This window comes from Meles meles, chromosome 1 (genome assembly GCF_922984935.1).
Source record: "Meles meles chromosome 1, mMelMel3.1 paternal haplotype, whole genome shotgun sequence".
Classification (NCBI taxonomy): domain Eukaryota; kingdom Metazoa; phylum Chordata; class Mammalia; order Carnivora; family Mustelidae; genus Meles; species Meles meles.
Window position 1 is genome coordinate 17,135,578 of NC_060066.1, and position 16,652 is coordinate 17,152,229.

At 35.5% G+C, this 16,652-nt stretch overlaps 1 protein-coding gene across 1 annotated transcript in view; it reads left to right on the plus strand.

Annotated features, from left to right (window-relative positions):
- ATAD2 (ATPase family AAA domain containing 2) overlaps positions 1-16,652 on the plus strand; it is a 66,620-nt gene that overhangs the window by 8,847 nt on the left and 41,121 nt on the right. The window contains exons 2-8 of the mRNA XM_046026038.1: positions 3,414-3,562; positions 8,992-9,041; positions 10,303-10,468; positions 10,795-10,897; positions 11,239-11,326; positions 12,185-12,364; positions 12,993-13,110. Coding sequence (XP_045881994.1) covers positions 3,414-3,562; positions 8,992-9,041; positions 10,303-10,468; positions 10,795-10,897; positions 11,239-11,326; positions 12,185-12,364; positions 12,993-13,110 — 854 coding nt within the window. The remainder of the gene's footprint in view (positions 1-3,413; positions 3,563-8,991; positions 9,042-10,302; positions 10,469-10,794; positions 10,898-11,238; positions 11,327-12,184; positions 12,365-12,992; positions 13,111-16,652) is intronic.

Consider the following 16,652-nt stretch of genomic DNA (forward strand, 5'->3'; position numbering starts at 1 on the left):
GTTTTGAGTATACCTAGAAGTAGGATTCCTGGATCACATGGTAATTCTGTGTTTAATTTTTTGAGGAATTGCCATATCATTTTCCATAGTGGCTGCACTATTTTGCATTCCCACCAGCAATGTACAGGGTTCCAGTTTCTCCACATTCTTGCCAACACTTATTTTCTCTTTTTTATAATAGCCGTCCTAACAAATGTGAAGTGACATCTCATTTCTGGGTTTGATTTTGTATTTGGCTGTGACTAGTTATGTCGGGCATCTTTTCATGTGTTTATTGGCCATTTGTATATATTCTTGGGGAAATGTATACAAATATACAAATGTACTTGTATATATTCTTGGGAAAATAAATTTCTTGGGGAAATTCAAGTCTTCTGCCTCTTTTTTGTTTGTTGTTGTTGTTGTTGTTTAAATATAGGCGTTCTTTATATATTATGGATATCAATCCTTTGTCAGATACATGATTTGTAAATATGTTCTATTCCATGGGTTTCCATTTTACTCTGTGGATAGTGTCCTTGGCACAAAAGTTTGTAATTTTGATGAAGTCTAGCTTATCTATTTTTTCTTATCTGTGCTTTCAGTATCACATCTAAGAAATCTTTGCCAGATCCAATGTAATGAAAGTTTTCCCCTTTGTCTTCTTCTAAGAATGTCTAAATTTTTAGCTCCGTTTTCCCTTGTACATTTTTTTTAAGATTTTTATTTATTTATTTGACAGACAGAGATCACAAGTAGGCAGAGAGGAAGGGAAGCAGGCTCCCTGCTGAGTGGAGAGCGGGACGTGGGGCTCGATCCCAGGACCCTGAGATCATGACCTGAGCCGAAGGCATAGGCTTTAACCCACTGAGCCACCCAGGCACCTCTCTCTTGTACATTTTTAAGGTTTCCTTTAAAATGCTTTTGCTATCTAAGGTTTACCCCATTCCCATTGGTTTAAATAGTTAGAAAGGAGATCATTTCAGTCATTGTTTAGTGTTGACATTAAAAAATAAAACTATTATACCAGTCTTTTTATCCACTGAAATTTGAAAACCATAGTTATGTGATACCTGTCTTGGAACATTAAAAACGTAATACATAAACATGCTTCTTTAGCAACCAGATATGTTATCTTGATTCTTTTTTTTCCTCTTTTAATTTGTATTTCTAATTCATGGAAGCCACAGCATTTTATCTTGATGTATTTTTATACTTAAAACTAATTTATTAATTATCCTTTCATACTTGTAAAACAAAATTTAAACTTTTTTATACTTTTCTGTGATCACAACTCTCTAAGAAAATACAGCTTATAATATTCAATTGATGCAAACAACAAAAGCATACTTACTTTGATTAAAAATGATGAAACAGAAAGTAAGATTTCATGTGATTGAAGTCCCAGCAATTAGTTCATATATCTGTGGAGGAATCTTGCTGCTGAAGACAGTGTTTGGCATCAGTTCCATTGTTCTTAAAATGTGTAAGCACCGGGAAACATTGTTCATATAAATAAGTAGGCAGTAATGAAAGGAGTTTAGCAGTGCCACTCAGTTTTTCTGGCTTATATACCAAAAACACTTGCCAAAATTATTTTTCACGGTCTTTTAGCTTGATTAGGTGTCCTTTCAATTTTGTTGAAAGCAGAGAATGAGAAACTGCCTCACAAAGGAAAGGGTTTATTGCCGATCGCGGTCATTCAATTTCTTAACACCTAACACTAGTGTTTTTCATTGTTTGGCTTTAGGAAGATTTTTAGGGCCTTGAGGCAGTCCATGATAGTAAGATTCAGAATGAGTGAGTGAGGTGACTTTCTTTTGTAGATTGAGAGAAAGGTAAATGAAAGAAGATGCCTACTCAGGCAGATCAGTTTTAAGAAAAAGTACATAGGGAAGTTAAGAATCTGGAAGTAGATTCCCATAAAATTTTTCTTAGAAAGTTTTGTTATATTACATCTAAGATGTAGGTGTTCATTTAAAAAATAATACACCTACTTAAAACATCCTTATGTATTTTTTTAAACATCTTTATATATAGGTACACTGATAAAAGTAACAAACCCATACATATCACTAATATTTTATGAAGTATCTGTTTAATTCTTTTTTTTTTAGGATTTTATTTATTTATTTGACAGAGATCACAAGTAGGCAGAGAAGCAGGCAGAGGAGAGAGGGGGAAGTAGGTTCCCTACTGAGCAGAGAGCCTGATGTGGGGGTCTCGATCCCAGAACCCTGAGATCATGACCTGAGCCAAAGGCAGAGGCTTAACCCACTGAGCGACCCAGGCGCCCCAATACCTGTCTAATTAACACAAATCCTTGTGGATTAAATATCCTTATTTTACTTGTGAACCAGTGAAATATTCTGCTCAAAGCAAAATTAAATGACAAAATGTCCTGATAAAACAAAATGAAATGACTATGTAAAGCCAGCCTAAGGGGGGGGCGATACTAATATTGCAGGTTTTTTAAAATACTGCCTGTTTTTCTAAAATTACCAATTTTCAGAGTAGTACAGCATGTAATCAGAGTGTTAGGTACTTTTACCTTCTCTTATGTGAAAGTCGCATTTATATGGGGACACTTGCCTGGGTGCCTCTGTTGGTTGATTCAGCCTTCGGCTCAGGTCTTGACCCCAGGGTCCTGGAATCAAGTCCTATGTTGGGCTCCTTGCTCAGCAGGGAACCTGCTTCTTCCTCTGCCTGATGCTCCCCCTGTTCATGCTCTGTCTCTGACAAATAAATAAATCTTTAGAAAAAGAAAGAAAGTAGCCTTTATATGATTTCAGAGAGATGTGCGAACTTTTGGATACTTTCTGACAGAACCTCTGTAGCTCATAAAGTAGCCACTAAGAAATTCTAGTCTATTGAACAATAATAAAGTCACAGAGAGCACGGTGGTTTTTACAGCAGATGACACATACATAAACAATCTTTGAATTCAGATGTTGCATCATCCGGATGAAACTGAAATAGATGGTCATAACTCCTTTTTATCATCCAAGGCCAAATGAACAATTCTGCTGGTCCAGTTGAAGGCTGCTGCCAGTGGGTTGCATGGCAGGCAATGGTTTGTGTATCTCTCTAATTTCTGTAGCCTTAAAATAAAGGCGTATTTAGTGTTATGAGCCGTTACAACTTTTTGTCAGTCTAAAAAAGGAAAGCTTTTTTAGACTGCTTGCTATGAAGCAGAGCTATAAGCCATCAATAAATCTTCTGTTAGCTGTTTCATAGACATTGCTGATACGTGTTTATCATAAAAATGATTATTTAGTTTAAATACTGTTGTAGTTTCTTGGGGAGATGCAGAATGATGTTGCCCAAAAAGCAGTTGTTACAAACTTGTAATCAAAGCAAACTTGCAGAAGGAGTTTAACTTGGGGATTTTGGCTGAAGAAAAACTTAGATCCCTTTCTCAATTTTTCTTAAAGGATGCATCTTCAGTTAAAGAAGTTGAGACCTACCACCGGACACGTGCCTTGAGATCTTTGAGAAAAAATGCCCAGAATTCTTCAGATTCTAGTTTTGATAAGAATTTGGAAATAACAGAGAAACATGCTAATGGAAGGCATTTTACAAGGTAAAACAAGATGGTTGAATGCTAATTCAAAATAGTTTTTAAATAATTTAGGATTTGCATTAACTTTTAAGTGTACCCTTGCGCCATCATCAAGATTCCAGGGTTGTAAAATGTAATTTGAAATGAAATTGCCACAGATGAGTATTACTGAGTTAAAATTTTAATATGTACTATTTGTTTTTATTTTCTTGTTCAAAGACGATATTTGTGATATGTGTGAGCACAGCTGACAAAGTTGCCTGATAATTACTTGAGTATCTGTGTGACTTTGTGATTTCAACTTGCTTATGATGTGTGGTTCTGCTTCATACTTAATACAAAGTCTTTTATTTAAAACAGTAGTTATTTTTCTCATCATTTGCTATCAGATATTTCATCAGTTCTGAGTCATTTATGAATTTGTGTGTTGGTGCACTTCTAAAAGCAGTCTTCACGTAGGAAGTGGAACATGATTTTTTTTTTTTTTTACTTGTCTAAGGGGACTAGATGATTTATACATATGTAAATTTCATTTCTCAAGAACCCTGAGCTGGATGGCCTGAATTCCACTTTAATATTTAAGGAATTATTTTCAGTGAATTAGGTAGTTAGGTAATCCAGGGAACTTGGATTTGTTTGGTTTGGGACAGATTTAAATCAATTAGCTAAAAACGTTCACTTTTCCTCCCACTTTGGTGGGCCTGACAGAAATGTGAGGGGTGCCAATTAGAATAAAGTTTCTTTGATGAAATAATTGCTTTATACATTAATTTTTCTCATAAAGAAATTTCTCACAAGAAAGTAACTTACAAGACTGGAATGCTCCTACTTTTTTTTTTTTTAAGACTTATTAAATAATCTTCTACACCCAATGTGGGGCTCAAGCTTATGACTCTGAGATCAAGAGTCACACACTCCAAGCCAGCCAAGCACCTCTAGGGCACTCCTATTCTTAATTAAAACCTTGATTATTTTGTGTAACATTTTCCAGTTAAGTGAATCGTGCATTTTGCTTTTTGTTAGTATTATTTAAATACTCTCATTATATAAATTTGCATCATTTCATCCATTTTTTATTTTTTTTAAGATTTAAAAAAAATTTTTTTATTTGACAGAGAGAGAGATCACAAGTAGGCAGAGAGAGAGGGGAAAGCAGGCTCCCCGCTGAGCAGAGAGCCTGATGCGGGGCTCAATCCCAGGACCCTGAGATCATGACCTGAGCCAAAGGCAGAGGCTTAACCCAGTGAGCCACCCAGGCACCCCCATTTCATCCATTATTTATGGTGTGTTTACTACTGTATTTCACAGGATCCAAGATAGCAGAATTGAAACACTCACTCATTGTTTTATGAGACAGTAAAAAAGAAGAAAACTCTGAAAGTTAAACTAAGATATTCCATCAGTTTTAAGACATATCCTAATTTCAGGGATGTTAAGAATTGGAGGGAAGTGTACGATTTACAGAATTGGTGAAACACAATTTAAGCTACCCTATATTTCTGATTTGGGGTCAGGAAAGTGGACCATGGATTTTCTGTGAGAATTTTAAACTTTATTTCATGATCTGAAGAAAAAATAAACATTCTGGGTCATCTAAATTGCTACCTTCTAGAGAATAGTCAAAATTTCAGGCCCTACATTGGTGTTTACGACTAAATAGGCACCACCTAGTACTGCTTGAGTAGCTCAGGTTCATGAGGTAAAATCTGAGTCTGACCTTGACACATAAATGATGCTTTGAAGAGGAAGTCATGGATTTGATGTCATGACATGCTGTTCAGATGAAATTTTGGAGCACTCGAAATAAAGAGAAGTGTATGAGTTGAGTCATGATACACAACAAACATGATGTACAACATACCAAACTCAAGAGAAACTGTACCACAGTTATAGTGTGTCTGTACCACATTCATACAACAAAGGGCTATTTTATTTCAGCAAAACCTCATATGTTAATATTTTTGTTAGTGGTTTTATTCGTGTAAGATATAAATGAATTTCTCTTTAGTTTGGCTTGTATATAGTCATAGAAAATTCAACGTTGGGGGGGCACCTGGTGGCTCATTCGGTTAAGCATCAGACTCTTGACTTCAGCTCAGGTCAGGATCTGGGGTTCTGGCATCTAAGCACAGCATCAGGCTCTGCACTCAGCAGGGAGTCTCCTTAAGGATTCTCTCCCTCTGCCCTTCCCCTTGCTCACTCTCACATGTACTATCTCTCTCAAATAAATAGATAAATTTTCTTTTAATAAATCAATGTTTTAAAAAAAAAGAATGTTAAAAATTTAATGTTGGAAGTCCTTAAAAGTCTTTACTTTTAAAAGTATATGTATCTTACTCAAGTTTATGAAACATTGTCCTGGCCTTTATGCTCAAAAGCTATTGAGGAGTGTTAAAATAAGTGCTTTTTCTTTTTTTTTTTTTTTAAGATTTTATTTATTTATTTGACAGAGAGATCACAAGTAGACAGAGAGGCAGGCAGAGAGAGAAGAGGAAGCAGGCTCCCTGCCGTGCAGAGAGCCCGATGCGGGACTCGATGCCAAGACCCTGAGATCATGACCTGAGCCGTAGGCAGCGGCTTAACCCACTGAGCCACCCAGGCGCCCAAATAAGTGCTTTTTCAATCTAGATTTAAAGATGAGTGACTTGGTATTTTGGAATTTGATTCCTTTTAAAATATATTGAATTGTTGTCTTCTAAAAATTTTTTATTTTTATTTTTATTAAAGAGGGAAGAGAAGAGGGAGGGGGAGGAAGAGGATCTTAAGCAGACTTCACATCCAGTGAGGAGCCTGATCCAGGGCTCGATCTCACAACCCCTGAGATATGACCTGAGCTGAAATCAGTAGTCGGATGCTTAACCAACTGATCCGCCCGGGCACCTCTAAAATTGTTTTTGAGTAACAACTTAATGGAGATATAATTGATATACCGTAAGATTCACAGTATTGTGCTGTCGTCACTGCTGTCCAATTTCACAACGTTTTCATCACCCCGGAAAGAAACCCTGTATCTCCCACCCCCGTCTCCTTCCTCCCCACTGGCCCCTTGGAAACCACTAATCTACTTTCTTTCTTTATGAATTTGCCTATTCTGGACATTTTATGTAAATGGAATCGTATTCATGGCCTTTTGTGTCTGGCTTCTTTCCCTCAGTATGATGTTTTGAAGGTTCATTTTACTGTAGTACCTATCAACACTTCATTCTTTTTTTACTGAATAAGATTCCATTGCATAAATATATCATGTTTTGTTTATCCACTCATTAGTTGATGAACATTTGGATTATTTCTACTTTGTGGCTGTTTTGAATGATATTGTGAACATTAGTGTTCAAATTTTGTGTGGACATAGGGTTTTGATTGTTTGGAGGTATATACCTGGAAGTGAATTGCTGGGTCAAATGGCAACTGTTTTAACATTGAGGAACTGTTGAGTAGTTGGCTAAAGCAGCTGTACCATTTTCTATCCCCATTAGCAGCAAATGAGGGTTCCAATTTCTCCAATCCTCATCAACACTTGTCATAGTCTTTGGCTCTAGCCATTTTTAGTGAGTGTAAAAGTATCTTTGTGGTTCTGATTTACATTTCCTTGATGGTTAATAGCATTGGATATCTTTTCATGTGCTAATTGGCTATTTATATGTCTTCTGTGGAGAAGAACTTCTAGCTTAAAAAATAATCTGTGTATTCAGATCTTTATTACAAAGACTGTTGTTTTACATAGTGATAACATTAGGATCTGTTTGTATAAGACTTAGATAAACTGGCCCTCAGTGTTGAATTTTGGTTTATGTAGTTTCCTGCTTCTTATTAGGGTGACCCTTTTTGCTGTTGCTAGTTTGCCTGACTGTAGTAATCTCTCTACTTACTTCCTTTCTGTGTCCCTCCATCCATTTTGTTTTCTGTCTGAAGCTCAAAGACCAGGAGACCAAAACTGTTAGAATACTATAGAAAGATTTGAGTAACTGTAGCTGAGGGCAGGATCTATATATATTTCTTTGGTTCTGGAGTTCCTAACTAGGGTCCAGTAATTGTAGTTTTCAGGGGGCACGTGATGAAACCTCTGAAATAATGTATAAATTTATATATGTGTATATAGTTTTCTATGTAGAAAAGATCTGTAGCTTTTATCAAATTTACAGAGGTTAACAAAAGTCCAGGCTTCTATAAGCAGTTTCACTGGAACACAGCCATACCCATTCGTTCTAAGGCTGTTTTCCTGCTTCAGTGTCTTCAGTGTCAAAGCTGTTGTATGACAAGAGACTGTATGATTCGCAAACCTAAATATTTACTATCCAGCTGTTTAAGGGGAAAGGTGCCCCCATTCCCCTAAAGGCAAGAAGGAAAGAGAGAGGAAGGGAAGGAAGTAAAGAGGGGCAGAGAGAGAGCAAGAGAAAAAAAGAACAAACATTGCTTTAATCATTGTGTTCCTAGCATTTAATAGGGGCCTTGTTTATAGAAGTGTAGAACTACATGGTATGGAGGGAGGGGGCTTCTTTATGAGAAATGTCTATGAGCCTATGAACAGACTAGGCCTTGACCTGTGGATGCATTGCTCACATGTTTTTATTTTGTTCTTGGTTCTTACCAAAAGAGATAATTAGTGATGACTTACATTGTTGTAAGAATATATGATTTAACTCTTCTAGATAAGATGGTTCCATTTTATTTTAAAGTGTCACATTTGAAATCACATGTGTATAACCAGCCCGCTTTGAAATAAGCTTGACACATGGGTTCTTTAATAGATGTAGCTATCCTAATATGGATAATTGAATCCCTAAAAATAAATTAATGAGATAAATGGATTTGTTTGCTCAGTGGGTTTTGGAAAAAAGATGAGGGGAAGATAATTGTTTTTTTTAAACCTTGGGAAGTACTCTTTCCTATTTCAGTAGATACTGTCTGCCAGTTTGTAACTGGGATATCTGATTCACAAATGGGATTGTTTCGGCATATGAAAGATAATGCATGTCATATAGAGATTGTAGCCAGCAAATGTTTTTAGAAGAAAATTAACATATTTTTAAGGGACATTAGTTCTGTTTATAGTTATAAATATCTCAAGGATGTGGGATCACTATATCCCTGTGATATAAAATACATTGTCTTGTTTGCTCAATACTTACAGTTCATTATACCTACTTAGGCTAAGGATATAATTTCTTTTTTTAAGTCGGATACTTTGATTTGATTAATTCTGTTTAAGAATTAATATATATATCATTGCATTTCACAACAGGGTTTTCAGATTTTGTTTAGCCCTAGCTGACATAAGCATAGATACTCTAAAGCTTTTTAATTTCCGGTGTTTTTTAGGCTTTTAGGTATCTAGGAGTATTTACTCTCTAAGCTTATATACCTTTTTACCCTACTTTGTAGTATTATGAAATATAAGATTTAAAATTATGTCAATTATTTTGAATTATTTAATATATTTTTTCATATAGGCAGTTGGCCAGACAGCAGGCTGATAAGAAAAAAGAAGAGTGCAAAGAAGGTAAGTAATGTTAAAGGCATTTCAGATTGAAAGCATGTAAGTCGTATTTTGTTTACAGATATATTGAGGTACATAAAATAAACTGTACATAAAGTGTGTAATTTGTTTGTTTTGTTATAAGTGTATGCCGTGAAGCCACCACCACAATAAGATAGTGGAGAGAACTGTCACTGCCAAAAACTTCCTCGGGCCTCTTTATAATCACTCCCCCAACTCCTCTCCAGGCCTTCCACACACCAAGATTCCTGAACAATCACCAGTCTGCTCTCTATCACTGTAATTTAGTTTTCATTTTCATTTTCATGTAAATGAAATTATGCAGTTGCATCCTTTTTGTCTGGCTTTCTTTCTCCTAGCATAATTGCTTTGAGTATCATCCACATTGTAGCATTTTCTTGCCAAGTATTCCATTATATGTATATACCACAGTTTGGTTCCCCCCCAGTTTTCTTGTGATATATTGACACGTAACATTGTGCGTGTTTAAGGTGTACAGTAAATGTTGATTTTTGGTACATTTATATCTTGCAGAATGATTACTATCATAGCTTTAGCTAACACCAGCATCATGTTGCATAATTACCATTTCGTTTTTGTGGTGACAACATTTAAGATCTACTGTCTTAGCAACTTTGATACTTGTCTTATAGGTGGAAATTTATATTCTGACCAACATCTCTCCTTCTCCCTCACTTGACGGTCCTTGGTAACTAAGATTTAGTCTCTGTTTCTATGAGTTTGGCTTTTTTTAGATTCCACATTTAAATGATATTACACAATATTTGTCTTTCTCTGACTTCTTTAATTTAGCATCCTGTCCTCAAGGTCCATCCATGTTATTGCAAATGGCAGGGTATTCTTCTTTCTCATGGCTGAATGGTATTCTGTTGTATAATGTGTATATTTTACATCGTCTTTATCCATTCATCCATTGAGGAACACTTAGGTTTTTTTCCTGTAATTAGTTTATTCCTCTTTTGGTGGACATTGAGTTGTTTCCAGTTTGGGGCTATCACATTTGAACATTTGTGTACAAATTTTTGTATTACGTATCTTTCCTTTCCTCTGGAAAGCAGAACGCTAGATCATATGGTAGGTGTGTGTTGTGACTTTATTTTTGTTTTCTATTATTTTTAAGAACGGTAAGTTCAAGATCTTGTGATTTGTTATATGAAAGTATAGCTATTCAGTTGTTGATTTTAGAATCGTTTTATAAATGCCATTACTGAAAATCTTCCCATTTTATGTACACATCTTGAAGACAAAGTTATTCCAGTTACTCGGTCACTGAGGACTAGAAACATTGTTCAAACTAAAGAACACTTGCACGAAGAGAATGGTGATGTTGAAGTTCGCCGCAGTTGCAGGATTAGGAGTCGCTATAGTAGTGTGAACCAGTCTGTGCTGTTTGACAAACTTATAACGAAGTAAGTAAAAATTATTTAGATCAAGATGATTTAGCTGGAAAAACTTTTTGTTGGGGAGGGGTCATAAATTTAAATTTAAACTAGCTTGCATATTCAGCTGTGTAAAGCATAAAGGAGACTAATTATTAGAGGGCTTTGTAATAGTTCTATATATGTATTTAAATTCTCGGAAGGAAATTTTAGAATATTTTTACGCAGGTAAATCAGTGCCTCGTATAGAGATATTTAAAATCCCAGCACTCAAAGAATACAGTGGAAGACAAAGTTTTTTCAAATGTACTACTCTTTAACAGTTTTAACTTATATTATGTCAAATTTTCTTAAAGCACTGCCGAAGCTGTACTTCAGAAAATGGATGACATGAAGAAGATGCGTAGACAGCGAATGAGGGAACTTGAAGACTTGGGAGTGTTTAATGAAACAGAAGAAGTAAATCTGTCCTTCCTCGGCCTTGAAACTAGTGTAACATTGTGTGTCAACTATACTGCAGTAAAAAAGAATACATATATATGTCGCCTTCCATTTAGGGGCTGATTTAATGACCTCCAGTTTAACCTTTTTCCTATGGTACCTGTCCATTTTTTGGTTAAATTATTCATCATTTTCAACATTTTTAAACTGTCCAGCATTTGTTTGATCAGTCACTAGTTAATTGCTGTAGTTGTAAGAGTTTGTAGCTATAAATACCTTCATTTTAAGCAGGATAGGAAGATCCTACTGAATTTTTTTAATATACTGAATGTTAATGGCTTTTGTTTAAACATTTTTAGGGGAATCTTAATATGTACACAAGAGGAAAACAAAAAGGTATTCAAAGAACTGATGAGGAAACGACTGACAATCAAGAAGGCAGTGTGGGTTAGTCTTTTGTTCTACTTCTGGGTTTGAATTTCAGCACTTTTTAGTTAGTAAGAGAGAGCTTTTTTATTCAGAAGTTGTGACATTTCTGGTAGTTTGTGAGAGGTCAAAGGACTGGTCATAATGAAAAGTGAGGGCAGGGGAGTGTTTTAAAAGATAATAGATCTTATTTGGGAAAGTACTTGAAATCAACAAATCTAAGGCAAACAAACCTGGTTTGCATATATAATACATCTGCAGACAACACATCTCTACCTGTTAAAAGGTGATTAAAATTAAGTTTTGCTTTTCTATTTAGAAGTTGTACTGTAATTTATTAGAACTTCTCTTGAGTGAAAACCGGTTTTCTCAAATGCATTTTAAATATTTGGTGAGGGTATTTCACATTTTCATAAGTAGGTTATTTGAATTACGCTCGATGTAACTCAGTGACAGCCAGAAGGGCTGGATGGAATTTAAAACTTAAGTATGAAAGGCAAAGGCTAGATAAGGGGATTCTCTAATTTGTCAACATGTTAAATTAACTTGGAAACCTAAGTATAGTCACTTGTATTAATAAAATTAGCAGCAATACCGTAAGCTTTAGCTTAGTACTAATGACAGTAGTCTTTAAACTTCTTTCCCTACTTCCTTTTTTCCTTCCTCTGGTTATTTTTAAATCTGCATTTTACTTCATTTTTTAAAATCTTCATTTAATGCTGCAAAAGAATTATAGATCATTTTTATGAACAATCTAGAAGTAAAAAAAATTTTTAGGTCTAAATTTTTAGACAAGGGTCTAAAAATTTCAATTCCACTGTGTTAAAACTCATTAACATTTTGGTGACTGTCTTGAAAGTAAATGTTTCTTAACTGTAGAATCATCTGAAGAGGGTGAAGACCAAGAAGATGAAGATGATGGTGAAGATGAAGATGAAGATGATGATGAAGATGATGAGGATGATGATGAAGATGAAGAGGATGGGGAAGAAGATAATCAGAAACGATATTATCTTCGACAGAGAAAAGCTACTGTGTACTACCAGGCTCCACTGGAAAGTGAGTGCTTATGTATATTTTCCCTGGAGAAGCTGTTATTAGATTACACTTATCTTTACTGCCTTTTCTCTGTCATTCTTATTTTTCATGTTTTCATTGTACAGAATACTCATGGCTGTTGTCTTTCATAAACTATGTTAAATGCACAAGAAGTCATTTCTTCAAGAAAGTTAGATGTTAGCCTTGAACAAAGCAAATAATTGGGCTATTTTGAAATTTCATGTCTGTCTTTATTCTAGAGTTATTTATTTATTTAGATTTCACAGCTTTCTTAGTTTATTTTGCCACTTTGTGTAAATAGGACTTTTCTTCATTTATGTTAAGGTTCTGCCTCAGGACTTATGAGCGTATATATGCAGGGCTGGTAACCAGCTGTTATGCATCAGTATAATCATAATGGTTGTTTATGGCCAGTGTATGTTTCAGTTGGTTGGTGTCTTGTGCTATACATATTTTCAACAGTCACGCTGCAGATGTAAATGGTTTAAAACGTGAACAGTTAAACAGTCTATAGTAGAGACGTACTAGTATTTTCACGGAAGACAGCACCTTTGTGAGTATTTAGATGAAGAGCAAAATTATCTTCATACATATTTCTATATCACATACCTATAATTCTTCTTTTTAGAACCTCGTCACCAGAGAAAGCCCAACATATTTTATAGTGGCCCAGCTTCTCCTGCAAGACCAAGATATAGACTATCTTCTGCTGGACCAAGAAGTCCTTATTGTAAACGAATGAACAGGTTTGGTTCTGAAGTAGTGATTGATTTATGACAATATAATTATGGCTGTGTTAGGGTAGGATTCTAGAGTCTTAGGATTGGTTGTATCCAAATAGAATTCTAGAATCATATATATTTGGGAGAGTTGGCTTTATGCCTATAGTGCTCTTACCCTTACTACCACTGACTGGTTTTTGCTTTTGCTTGCATTAATAGGAATTCTTAATAACTACCATGGTAAGGTAGTTTATCCATTGTTCCACACTTTAATAATAGAGGCTACCTTTGCTTCAGTGTTTATTGTATTCCTGGCTTGTGTTAAGCATCTTACATAGACTGTTTCATTTAATCCTCACATTGTTCAAGTGTAGGTGTACTCTTGTCTTCACATGGTATCACAGACCTATTTTCTCACTATGACAAACATTCTAGATTACATAACTTTCTAGACTTTTCATGATACTATCCTTTTATACATCTGGGTATTTTTCCAAGTTTTACTTGCATTTCTTAAAATTCGTTTCTCTCATATAGTAGGAAGCATTCATTTTCTTTGACCATTCAAATTATTTGTAGGTTTTTTTCCCCTTCTACATCCTAACATTTGTTGATTGTCTGTCATTTTTAAGTCCAAAAGGGTAATTCTTTTTATTTTCTCATTCTCCCAAGTAATAAAAGGTTTTCTGATTCATTAGAATTTTTTGGGTAACAGTAACATTATAGTAGTTCATGAATGAAAGAGCTAGTTAGTGAAGATTAAAGAAGCTCCCCTCCCCCAAAAAAGACATTGATGTGGAAATGGCACTTCTTTTTCCTAATATAAATTTGCTCAGAGGTAAGACTGAAATTCTACAAGACTTCAACTATTCAAACAGTTCTTGGAAGTCTGCTCATTGAAACAGACTATCTGATCACAGAAAGCAACAGTTTTGTTGACAAATTTTGTTGACAAATTCTTCTCTTCTAGGAAAAATATGAAATACGACTTATGTCCCTGGGTCTTTTCATTTCATTTTCTGAGTGTCAAAAATTACAAGTATATATCTAGATTTCCTGTTTCGTCATCCCTTTACATAAAACCAGAGCCCAGAAGGATGGAGGGTAACCTGTCAGGGCTGCCCATGATCAATTGCACTTGGAAGGAGACCACACAACAGAATATTGTTAAAGACGTGTATTTTGGTGGTGAAATGATCTACAGAAAAGCAGCATAAGGTGTAGTGTTTCCTGGAATCCCCACCAATCACAAGGCCCAGGGCACCTGTCTTGGTTGCCTGACTTAAAGGACAAACCTCTATTAGATCCAACAGAAGTGAAAGGCTGGCACTTACTTTGAGATTTAGTTTCTTTTCTCGCTTTTAACGGATATATGTTTCTGGAAGTAACCCACTAAATTACTGACTCCTCTGTAGTCGCCACCTACAGTGTTACTCTAGAGCAGGTAGGAATTTTTTTTTGCCTGTTTGGCACTCAAGTTCTCATATCTGGTTTGCAGAATCTACCCTTTATGGAAAGTGTCTCATAGCTCTTTGGGTAGAGGATATTTTTTTTTCCCCCACTACAATTATTAACAAATGTTTTGAGTTCTGCCATGTGCTAAGCACTATGGATATAAAAATGGCTAAGTCAGGATTCCGGCCCTTGGGTCGCATTGACTAGGGGGAGATTCTGACATTTATTTTTTATTTATATATTTAGTTTATTATTTGAGTGTAGTTGACACATGATGTCACATGAGTTTCAATTATGCAGCATAGTGATTCAGCAGCTGTGTGTTATGCAATGGTCACCACAACTATAGCTACCATCTGTCACTATAACAACGCTATTGAAATACTATTCACAATATTCCCTATGCTGTACATTTAATTCCTGTAATTTAATCATTTCCATCATTGGAAGCCTGTATCTCCCACTCCTGGTCACCCATTTTGCCCATCCCCCCTCACAACCCCCTGTCTGGCAACCATCAGTTCTCTGTATAGGTCTGATTTGCTTTATGTTTGTTTATATATTCTGACCCATTTAAATTAAAGTATGAATTAAGAGATTTAAATTGTACCCGAGTCACATTATTTGACTTAATGATTTTGATTTTGGTTCTAATAGCCTTGTAAAGATTTTTACTTTTTGATAAGTTTTATGGAGATATAATCCACGTACCATATAGTTCACCCATTTAAAGTGTACAAGGACTTTCAGTATTTTCAGTTGTGCAGCTATCACCACAATTTTAGAACATTTTTCTTGTCTCAGAAAGAAACCCTGTCCTCTTTAGTTCTCTCCAGTTCCTGCATCCCCCACCCCCTCAGCCCTAAGCAACCAGTAATCTATTTTCTGTCTCTCTAGATTTGCCTATTCTGGGTATTTCATTTATGTGCACTCTTCTGTGAGTGGTTTCTTTCACTTGGTACAACATTTTCAAGGTTCATTCACGTTTAGCATGTACCAGTACTTCATTCTTTTTATTACCAAATAAGATTCCATTGTATAAATATACCATGTTTTGTTTACCCATTTATCAGTTGATGGACATTTGGGTTGTTTCTACTTTTTTGGTTACTGTGAATACTACCATGAACATTTGTGAACAACTTTTTGCGTGAATTTGTGTTTTCACTTCTCTTAAGTATGTACCTAGAAGTGGAATTGCTAAATCAAATGCTAACTCTATTTACTGTTTCAAGGAGTTGTCAGATGATTTTCCAGAAAATGGCTGCTTTATTTTACATTCCCACAAACAATGTATGAGAGTTCCAATTTCTCGATGCCTTAACTAACTCTTACTATTATCTGACCTTTTGAATATAGCCCTTTTTTTTTCTTTTTTTTTTTTTTTTTTGATAACACTCTAGCCAAGGCTGTGTAAACATCTCTTCCCTTTTAACAACCTTAATGGTGATTTTGCTCAGCCTTTTTACTTTTTCTTGAAGAGACCAGCTTCTGTTTGTAGTTCATGTCCTACTTCACCTGCCTAGGCATGGAAATAAAGCACCCATTCAGAGAATTGTCTGAACATTGCTCTTAGTATGGCAAATGATCCAGAAACCTTGCACCCACAGGACAGGATCTTGCAGGGGTCTTTGGCATGCTTACAGCCGAGCTTCAGGACTGCTGCCTTTAAGCAGGATTTTCTTTCTTATGATTACAAACCTCTACTCACCTAAGCTTTATTCTTTAGCTTCAATCTGCAGTTTCTGGAACAAGCCTAGTCCTTTGAATGCAAAGGTAACATAAGAGTACAGTTGCTTCACCAGTATTCCAGAGTATTCCATACCTGTTGTCAAGGCGCTAAAACTGGCAGCTCTAGACACTGGTTAGATTCACAGTGCTGATCCAGTGCTTATCCGTGCCAAAAGTTCAGATGTTTTTAAAAAGCAAATTGGGGAAAAAATGAGTGAATGTGGGCATGTGTGTTTAGAATCTTTTTAAAAGTGAAATAATGTCCTTTCTACAGTATAATTACAAAGAACCTGGGCCCATGACTGCCCAGGTTGCAAGCCCAGCTTTTCCATTTATTAGTGACCTCCAACAAGTTATTTCCCCTCTCTTGTGTCAGCTTT